This window comes from Oncorhynchus gorbuscha, linkage group LG02 (assembly GCF_021184085.1).
Source record: "Oncorhynchus gorbuscha isolate QuinsamMale2020 ecotype Even-year linkage group LG02, OgorEven_v1.0, whole genome shotgun sequence".
NCBI lineage: Eukaryota > Metazoa > Chordata > Actinopteri > Salmoniformes > Salmonidae > Oncorhynchus > Oncorhynchus gorbuscha.
Genome location: NC_060174.1, coordinates 109,931,923 through 109,942,610, shown reverse-complemented (window position 1 = coordinate 109,942,610; position 10,688 = coordinate 109,931,923). Strand labels below are relative to the sequence as shown.

The following is a 10,688-nucleotide window of genomic DNA, read 5'->3' as shown; positions in this document are numbered from 1 at the left end:
CTCTTCTCTCCTCTCTAGCCCTCTCCTCTCTAGTTCTCTCCTCTCTAGTTCTCTACTCTCTAGTTCTCTCCTCTCTAGTCCTCTCCTCTCTAGTTCTCTCCTCTCTAGTTCTCTACTCTCTAGTCCTCTCCTCTCTAGTTCTCTCCTCTCTAGCCCTCTCCTCTCTAGTCCTCTCCTCTCTAGTTCTCTACTCTCTAGTTCTCTTCTCTCCTCTCTAGTTCTCTACTCTCTAGTTCTCTTCTCTCTAGTTCTCTTCTCTCCTCTCTAGCCCTCTCCTCTCTAGCCTTCTCCTCTCTAGTCCTCTCCTCTCTAGTTCTCTTCTCTCCTCTCTAGTTCTCTTCTCTCCTCTCTAGTCCTCTCCTCTCTAGTTCTCTCCTCTCTAGTCCTCTCCTCTCTAGCCTTCTCCTCTCTAGTCCTCTCCTCTCTAGCACTCTCCTCTCTCACCATCTCCTCACTAACCCTCTACTCACTAACCCTCTCCTCTCTAGTCCTCTCCTCTCTAGCCCTCTCCTCTCTAGCACTCTCCTCTCTCACCATCTCCTCACTAACCCTCTACTCACTAACCCTCTCCTCTCTAGTCCTCTCCTCTCTAGTTCTCTCCTCTCTAGTCCTCTCCTCTCTAGCCCTCTCCTCTCTAGTCCTCTCCTCTCTAGTTCTCTACTCTCTAGTTCTCTTCTCTCCTCTCTAGTTCTCTTCTCTCCTCTCTAGTCCTCTCCTCTCTAGTTCTCTCCTCTCTAGTCCTCTCCTCTCTAGTCCTCTCCTCTCTAGTCCTCTCCTCTCTAGTTCTCTCCTCTCTAGTCCTCTCCTCTCTAGTCCTCTCCTCTCTAGTCCTCTCCTCTCTAGTTCTCTCCTCTCTAGCCCTCTCCTCTCTAGTTCTCTTCTCTCCTCTCTAGTTCTCTCCTCTCTAGTTCTCTCCTCTCTAGTTCTCTTCTCTCCTCTCTAGTTCTCTTCTCTCCTCTCTAGTCCTCTCCTCTCTAGTCCTCTCCTCTCTAGTTCTCTTCTCTCCTCTCTAGTTCTCTTCTCTCCTCTCTAGTCCTCTCCTCTCTAGTTCTCTCCTCTCTAGTTCTCTTCTCTCCTCTCTAGCCCTCTCCTCTCTAGTCCTCTCCTCTCTAGCCCTCTCCTCTCTAGTCCTCTCCTCTCTAGCCTTCTCCTCTCTAGTCCTCTCCTCTCTAGTTCTCTACTCTCTAGTTCTCTTCTCTCCTCTCTAGTTCTCTTCTCTCCTCTCTAGCCCTCTACTCTCTAGTCCTCTCCTCTCTAGTCCTCTCCTCTCTAGTTCTCTACTCTCTAGTCCTCTACTCTCTAGTCCTCTCCTCTCTAGCCCTCTCCTCTCTAGTTCTCTCCTCTCTAGTTCTCTACTCTCTAGTTCTCTCCTCTCTAGTCCTCTCCTCTCTAGTTCTCTCCTCTCTAGTTCTCTACTCTCTAGTCCTCTCCTCTCTAGTTCTCTCCTCTCTAGCCCTCTCCTCTCTAGTCCTCTCCTCTCTAGTTCTCTACTCTCTAGTTCTCTTCTCTCCTCTCTAGTTCTCTACTCTCTAGTTCTCTTCTCTCTAGTTCTCTTCTCTCCTCTCTAGCCCTCTCCTCTCTAGCCTTCTCCTCTCTAGTCCTCTCCTCTCTAGTTCTCTTCTCTCCTCTCTAGTTCTCTTCTCTCCTCTCTAGTCCTCTCCTCTCTAGTTCTCTCCTCTCTAGTCCTCTCCTCTCCTAGCCTTCTCCTTGTTCTCTAGTCCTCTCCTCTCTTGCACTCTCCTCTCTCACCATCTCCTCACTAACCCTCTTGTCCTCTAACCCTCTCCTCTCTAGTCCTCTCCTCTCTCTCTTGTTCCTCTAGCCCTCTCCTCTCTAGCACTCTCCTCTCTCACCATCTCCTCAGCCCTAACCCTCTTGTTCCTCTAACCCTCTCCTCTCTAGTCCTCTCCTCTCTAGTTCTCTCCTCTCTCTAGTCCTCTCCTCTCTAGCCCTCTCCTCTCTTGTTCCTCTCCTTCCTCTAGTTCTCTCCTCTCTAGTTCTCTCCTCTCTAGTTCTCTTCTCTCCTCTCTAGTCCTCTCCTCTCTAGTTCTCTCCTCTCTAGTCCTCTCCTCTCTAGTCCTCTCCTCTCTAGTCCTCTCCTCTCTAGTTCTCTCCTCTCTAGTCCTCTCCTCTCTAGTCCTCTCCTCTCTAGTCCTCTCCTCTCTAGTTCTCTCCTCTCTAGCCCTCTCCTCTCTAGTTCTCTTCTCTCCTCTCTAGTTCTCTCCTCTCTAGTTCTCTCCTCTCTAGTTCTCTTCTCTCCTCTCTAGTTCTCTTCTCTCCTCTCTAGTCCTCTCCTCTCTAGTCCTCTCCTCTCTAGTTCTCTTCTCTCCTCTCTAGTTCTCTTCTCTCCTCTCTAGTCCTCTCCTCTCTAGTTCTCTCCTCTCTAGTTCTCTTCTCTCCTCTCTAGCCCTCTCCTCTCTAGTCCTCTCCTCTCTAGCCCTCTCCTCTCTAGTCCTCTCCTCTCTAGCCTTCTCCTCTCTAGTCCTCTCCTCTCTAGTTCTCTACTCTCTAGTTCTCTTCTCTCCTCTCTAGTTCTCTTCTCTCCTCTCTAGCCCTCTCCTCTCTAGTTCTCTTCTCTCCTCTCTAGTCCTCTCCTCTCTAGCCTTCTCCTCTCTAGTCCTCTCCTCTCTAGTTCTCTACTCTCTAGTTCTCTTCTCTCCTCTCTAGTCCTCTCCTCTCTAGTTCTCTACTCTCTAGTTCTCTACTCTCTAGTTCTCTTCTCTCCTCTCTAGTTCTCTTCTCTCCTCTCTAGCCCTCTCCTCTCTAGCCCTCTCCTCTCTAGTTCTCTTCTCTCCTCTCTAGTCCTCTCCTCTCTAGTCCTCTCCTCTCTAGTCCTCTCCTCTCTAGCCCTCTCCTCTCTAGTTCTCTCCTCTCTAGTTCTCTACTCTCTAGTTCTCTTCTCTACTCTCTAGTTCTCTTCTCTACTCTCTAGTTCTCTTCTCTCCTCTCTAGTTCTCTTCTCTCCTCTCTAGTTCTCTTCTCTCCTCTCTAGCCCTCTCCTCTCTAGCCCTCTCCTCTCTAGTCCTCTCCTCTCTAGCCCTCTCCTCTCTAGTTCGCTTCTCTCCTCTAGCCCTCTCCTCTCTTGTTCCTCTAGCCCTCTCCTCTCTTGTTCCTCTAGCCCTCTCCTCTCTTGTTCCTCTAGCCCTCTCCTCTCTTGTTCCCTTCTCTCCTCTAGCCCTCTCCTCTCTTGTTCCTCTAGCCCTCTCCTCTCTTGTTCCTCTAGCCCTCTCCTCTCTTGTTCCTCTAGCCCTCTCCTCTCTTGTTCCTCTAGCCCTCTCCTCTCTTGTTCCTCTAGCCCTCTCCTCTCTTGTTCCTCTAGCCCTCTCCTCTCTTGTTCCTCTAGCCCTCTCCTCTCTTGTTCCTCTAGTCCTCTCCTCTCTAGCCCTCTCCTCTCTAGTTCGCTTCTCTCCTCTAGTTCTCTTCTCTCCTCCTCTCTCCTCAATTGCTCCACCCATGGATAATTGTAACAAGTATTTTTTTCAGTATTTGTTGAAATATTGTGTGTGGTGAAATAAGATGTGGACATTGTTATTGTTAGTGATAATATTCATTATTCAATTCTCTGTTTTCTCTCTCTTTGTCTCTCTCTTTCCTTCTGTCTTTCTCTCTTTAGCTCTGAGAGATAACCGCATAGAGCTGGTGAGGGCGTCGTGGTCAGAGCTGACCATTAGTATCAGTGAGATCACACTGGCTGACGAGGGGATGTACACCTGTTCTCTATTCACCATGCCTGTCAAGACCGCCAAGGCCTACCTTACTGTACTGGGTGAGGACATAATACACACGAGAATACAGACTCACACACACACACACACACACACACACACACACACACACACACACACACACACACACACACACGCACACACACACACACACACACACACACACACACACACACACACACACACACACACACACACACAGTGTTTTCATCGAGTTTTCATCTCTATTTTTCACAGCTGTCTGTTTGCCACCACAAACCGATGCTGGCATTAAGACATCACTCAGCGAGCTGTATTCCCCCATCCAAAGGTGGTCCTAGTGGCCGGAGGCTTTAATGCAGGGAAACTTAAATCGTCTTAACTCATTTTTACCATATGTGCAACTAGAGGCAAAACAACTCTACATCCCTTTTACACTACTCATATAAATCTGACAAGAACTAGTGGTTAGAGCGTTGGACTAGTAACCGGAAGGTTGCAAGTTCAAACCCCTGAGCTGACAAGGTACAAATCTGTCGTCCTGCCCCTGAACAAGGCAGTTAACCCACTGTTCCCAGGCCGTCATTTAAAATAAGAATTTATTCTTAACTGACTTGCCTAGTTAAATAAAGGTAAAATAAAAAATGTAATTAAAAAATCCACCTGACTCCTGCTTACAAGGAAAAACTCATACAGGAAGTACCAGTGACTTGCTCAATACACAAGTGGTCAGATGAAGCCGATGCTAAGCTACAGGACTGTTTTGCTAGCACAGACTGGAACATGTTCCGGGATTCTTCCGATGGCATTGAGGAGTATACCACATAAGTCACTGGCTTATCAATAAGTGCATTGACGATGTCATCCCCACATTGACCGTACGTACATATCCCAACCAGAAGCCATGGATTACAGGCAACATCCGCACCGAGCTAGAGGCTACAAATGCTGCTTCCAAGGAGCGGGACACTGAAACGAAAGCTTGTAAGAAACTGTGCTGACGAACGATCAAACAGGCAAAGCATCTAAGATCGAATCTTACTACTCCTGCTCTGACGCTCACCAGTCACACAAGGAAACCCAGCCGCGAGCTTCCCAATGATGTGAGCCTACCAGACGAGGTAAATATATTCTATGCTCGCTTCAAGGCAAGAAAACACTGAAACCATGCACGAGAGCACCAGCTGTTCTGGACGACTGTGTGATCACGCTCTCCGTAGCTGATATGAGGGAGATCTGTAAACATGTCAACAATCACAAGGCTGTAGGGCTGTAGGGCTGTAGGGCTGTAGGGCCAGATGGATTACCGGGACACGTACACAGAGCTGACCAGCTGACAAGTGTCTTCACTGACATTTTCAACATCTCCCTGTCCCAGTCTGTAATACCTGGATGTTTCAAGCAGACCACCATAATCTCTGTGCACCAAAGTAACCTGTCTAAAACACAATCGCCCCGTAGCACTCATATCTATAGCCATTAAGTGCTTTGAAATGTCGGTCATGGCTGAAATCAACATCCCAGAAACCCTAGACCCACTCCAATTTGCATATTATTATTACCGCCCCAACAGATCCACAGATGATGCAATCTCTATTGCACTGCACACTGCACTGCACACGGGCCTCCACCAGGTGGAGTAGTGGGGCCCCCAATACTGGGGCCCCTCAGGGGTGCATGCTTAGTCCCCTCCTGTACTCCCTGTTAACCCACGACTGCCTGGCCGCGCACTCCAGCACAATCATTAAGTTTCCATCCGATACGACAGTCCAACCAGGTCTTTTGCCTTTTGTCGTTCTGTTCCCAGGTAGGCCGTCATTGTAAATAAGAATTTGTTATTAACTGACTTGCCTAGTTAAATAAAGGATTAATAAAATAAAATAAATATAAAAAGATGGACAACCATATATCATAGTATATTTTCCCTGAGTAAAGTAGCTGTCAGCAAAGTCAGAGGGAAAAGAGACAAGTGCAAGTATTAGTTCATGTTTAAGCTTTTTGGTGGGGGAGGAGATGATCTGGGATTATTTAAGATCATCTTTGAAGAGGTTTCAGATGTTTTCAGAAGATTGGCAGGGACTCTGCTCTCCTAGCTTCAAGGGGAAGCTCGTTCTACCACTGCGGTGCCAGGACAGAGAAGAGCTTGGACTGGGCTGAGCCGGAACTGTCCTAAAGGTAGGGAGGTTCTAAAGGTAGGGGTTCCTCTTGCTGTATCATAGGCAAGCACCATGGTCTTCTAGTGGATGTGAGGTTGAACACAAGGTGGGTTCGACTGAAAACTAGTGAAGTGTGTGTAAGAAGGGTGAATTTGGGAGAAATTGGGAAGGTTGAACACAAGGTGGCTGCAGCATTCTGGATAAGTTGCGGGGTGTGATGGCACAAGCGGGGAGCCCAGCCAACAGCGAGTTGCAGATCTCCCAGACGGGAGATGACGAGTGGATTAAGAGCTGTGCCGTTTCCTGTGTGAGGTAGGGTTGTACTCTACAGATGTTGTAGAGCATGAACCTGCAGGAGCAAGTCACTGGTTTGATGTTAGCAGAGAACGACAGCTCTCTGTGGTCACTGTAACGGTTTTGACTTGAGGTTATTGTTTGTAGGGGTGCCAGGTAGGTTGTGCCTACCAGAGAAAATATTGATTTCTCCTTTTGGTTTGGGAGGGAATGAGTCTCGTCTGGTCTGTCAAGTCTACACCAATACAAAGGACTCATGTAAAAGTCAGTATGGAAATACACTTTTCATAACCCCTTAAAACATTGGAAAGAACTTCAAAACAAATGTGTTGAATTAGCAACATAAATGATCACACATAATAATATAACAAACAATGAGCTCTGGTTCCTCCAGAAAAGTCCTGTACTTCTAAAAAAGAGTCCAGCCCGGTAAAGGAGTTCAAGGAACTCAAGTGACCTTAGTCAAGCAATGTTTGTCCGTTCATACAAGTGTAGCGTAAACCCAGTCTCAATCGTACAATCAATCATACAAACAAAATATCAACTCTTTTACCACCACAACCATAAAGAGTATCACATCTCAATACTTCTTCAACTACACAAATCATCACCGTATACATCACACCAAAACAAATGAAATACCGTATACAAAAAGGTTGTAGTCAGTCGGTCAGTCAGACAATCCAATTCACCAACAGATCTCCAGCGGAGAAAAGCCAATCAGCAGAGACCAACTGAGATGTGAAGTCCAAAGGAAGCAATCCAATCCACCAACAGATCTCCAATGGAGAAAAGCCAATCAGCAGAGACCAACTGAGATGTGAAGTCCAAAGGAAGCAATCCAATCCACCAACAGATCTCCAATGGAGAAAAGCCAATCAGCAGAGACCAACTGAGATGTGAAGTCCAAAGGAAGCAATCCAATCCACCAACAGATCTCCAATGGAGAAAAGCCAATCAGCAGAGACCAACTGAGATGTGAAGTCCAAAGGAAGCAATCCAATCCACCAACAGATCTCCAATGGAGAAAAGCCAATCAGCAGAGACCAACTGAGATGTGAAGTCCAAAGGAAGCAATGAGTGGATCCAATCCTGGTTAAACTTGAGACAAAGCAGCACTTTAAAATACAACAAAACAAACGGAGTAAAGACCCTTCAGAACTGAGGGTTGAACACTTCCTCATTCACATCTCCATCACAACCCCACTTTTGCACAGCTGATGCTGGTTATTAAATTGGAAATTGGAAGGAGAATCACTGAGACGGTTCAGACAAATTCAGGGCCGTCACATCACGCCAAGGATCTTTGTACTCTGGGAGGGCGACACTGTGGAGTTGTCAACCGTGATGGAGAGGTCTTTGAGCGGGCAGGCCTTCCCCGGGAGGAAGAGCACTTCCGTCTTGTTAAGCCAAGCTGAGATATCTGTCAGGCATGCAGAGATGTGTGGCGACACCTGGGTGTCGGAACAGGGAAGGAGAAAAGTAGTGGAGTGTCATCCTCAAAGCAGTGGTAGGAGAGACCATGAGAGGATATGACGGAGCTGAGTGACTTGGTGTATAGAGAGTAGAGGAGAGGTCCATCCTTGTAGCAGTGATAGAAGAGGAGAGGTCCATCCTCATAGCAGTGATAGGAGAGACCATGTGAGGATATGACAGAACAGAGTGACTTGGTCTATAGAGAGAAGAAGAGAGGGACTAGAACCGAGCCCTGGGGGACACCAGTAGTGAGAGTATGTGGTGCAGACACAGATTCTCTCCACATCACCTGGTAGGAGCGGCCTGCCAGGTAGGATGCAGTCCAGGAGTGGTGATAGAGCCTGAGACACCCAGCCCTGAGAGGGTGGAGAGGAGGATCTGATAGAGACTGAGACACCCAGCCCTGAGAGGGTGGAGAGAAGGATCTGATAGAGACTGAGACACCCAGCCCTGAGAGGGTGGAGAGGAGGATCTGATAGAGCCTGAGACGCCCAGCCCTGAGAGGGTGGAGAGGAGGATCTGATAGAGACTGAGACTCCCAGCCCTGAGAGGGTGGAGAGGAGGCTCTGATAGATCCTGAGACACCCAGCCCTGAGAGGGTGGAGAGGAGGATCTGATAGAGACTGAGACACCCAGCCCTGAGAGGGTGGAGAGGAGGATCTGATAGAGACTGAGACACCCAGCCCTGAGAGGGTGGAGAGGAGGATCTGATAGAGTCTGAGACACCCAGCCCTGAGAGGGTGGAGAGGAGGATCTGATAGAGACTGAGACGTCCAGCCCTGAGAGGGTGGAGAGGAGGACCTGAGTGAATGAGACCAGTGGACGCAATAGGCTGAGTGAATGAGACCAGTGGACGCAATAGGCAGAGTGAATGAGACCAGGAGACTCAATAGGCTGAGTGAATGAGACCAGGGGCTCAATAGGCTGAGTGAATGAGACCAGGGGCTCAATAGGCTGAGTGAATGAGACCAGTGGACTCAATAGGCTGAGTGAATGAGACCAGGGGCTCAATAGGCTGAGTGAATGAGACCAGGGGCTCAATAGGCTGAGTGAATGAGACCAGGGGCTCAATAGGCTGAGTGAATGAGACCAGTGGACTCAATAGGCTGAGTGAATGAGACCAGTGGACGCAATAGGCTGAGTGAATGAGACCAGTGGACGCAATAGGCTGAGTGAATGAGTAGCGGATGTCGTCAACCTTTTATTCCTAGTGGTTAACAAAGTGTGTGCAGAGAGTACCAAGCTAATGTATCTTAAGAAGAATTAACTAACTATAAGTTTAGTTTAGTTTATTTCTTTTGTTTTTACAGGGACAGTGCACATTCATCAACGTTTCAGTAAAAGTGCCGGTTTTAGCCAGCCGGCTAATTTTCAACTGCAGTCACTGGGCAGGTTATTAAAAACAATTACAATATAGACAATAGCACCATAGAACAAGCAAGACATAGCAACATAGGACAAGCAAGACATAGCATACAGACAGAGCAACATAGGACAAGCAAGACGTAGCATACAGACAGAACAACATAGATCAAGCAAGACGTAGCATACAGACAGAACAACATAGAACAAGCAAGACGTAGCATACAGACAGAGCAACATAGAACAAGCAAGACGTAGCATACAGACAGAGCAACATAGAACAAGCAAGACGTAGCATACAGACAGAGCAACATAGAACAAGCAAGACGTAGCATACAGACAGAGCAACATAGAACAAAAAGCTACAAGACAAAATCCATAAAAGCAACAAAGTGTTTCCACACCTCACAAGCTACAGACAAGATGGAAAGCGGCAACACACAGCTAGGGACCATGTTCACAAATCTGATTGACCTTTAGCCATGTCTTCAAGCATTTTGTGAAAGTGTGATATGTGGTGCAGTTATGTGTGTCTGATGGCAGTGTATTCCAGACATGGGAAGCTCTCACAGAGAAAACGGATTTACTAAAGGTGCTTTTCCTTAGGGGAACTATACAGTCACCTCTCATGGCAGACCTTGTGGATCTGCTGCCATATGTTTGGGTTTTCTGTTTAACAAATGTATTGAGTGGAGGGGGAGCCAGGTCATTAAGGATCTTGAAAACAAGACATGCGTCGGTGTATTGCACAAGAAAGCTCATGCTTTCTGAGGATGGAACAGTGATGATGGCTATTGGGCTTCCTATCAAGCACTTTGAGAGGCTGTTTGTAGACAGACTGAATAGGTTTTAATGTTGAACAACAAGCTTGGGCCCAACTTGTCTAGCAGTATGTTAAGTGGGGAGTATCATAGATTTGAAGTACAGTTTTGCTTCCTCTGTAGTCAAACAATTTCATATAAATCAGAAATGAGCTAGGTTGAATTTGGTTATTTGAATTACCTTTTTCACATGCTTTGTCGCTCTGGATAAGATCAATGACTCGCTATTGTAGTCGCTCTAGATTAGAGTCTGCTATCAAGAGTTTTCTAGAATGAAACACACCGTTGACAGAAACCATGACTGGCTACATCACTGCTTGGTAAGGCAACTGCTTGGTAAGGCAACTGCTTGGTAAGGCAACTGCTTGGTAAGGCAACTGCTTGGCGTTCAATCACAAGGTGCTACAGAGAGCAGTGTGTACAGCCCAGTACATCACTGGGGCCCAGATCCCTGCCATCCAGAACCTCTATATCAGAGGGTGGTGAGGACAGCCCAGTACATCACTGGGGCCCAGCTCCCTGCCATCCAGAACCTCTATATCAGAGGGTGGTGAGGACAGCCCAGTACATCACTGGGGCTCAGCTCCCTGCCATCCAGAACCTCTATATCAGAGGGTGGTGAGGACAGCCCAGTACATCACTGGGGCCCAGCTCCCTGCCATCCAGAACCTCTATATCAGAGGGTGGTGAGGACAGCCCAGTACATCACTGGGGCCCAGCTCCCTGCCATCCAGAACCTCTATATCAGAGGGTGGTGAGGACAGCCCAGTACATCACTGGGGCCCAGCTCCCTGCCATCCAGAACCTCTATATCAGAGGGTAGTGAGGACAGCCCAGTACATAACTGGGGCCCAGCTCCCTGCCATCCAGAACCT

General features: G+C 47.8%; 1 protein-coding gene across 4 annotated transcripts in view; it reads left to right on the top strand.

The window, feature by feature from the left end:
* Positions 1 to 10,688, top strand: part of LOC124015538 (cell adhesion molecule 2-like) — a 946,327-nt gene that overhangs the window by 828,744 nt on the left and 106,895 nt on the right. For all 4 annotated transcript variants that reach the window (XM_046330827.1, XM_046330842.1, XM_046330835.1 and 1 more), the window contains one exon: positions 3,614 to 3,766. In XM_046330827.1, the coding sequence (XP_046186783.1) occupies positions 3,614 to 3,766 (153 nt within the window). The remainder of the gene's footprint in view (positions 1 to 3,613; positions 3,767 to 10,688) is intronic.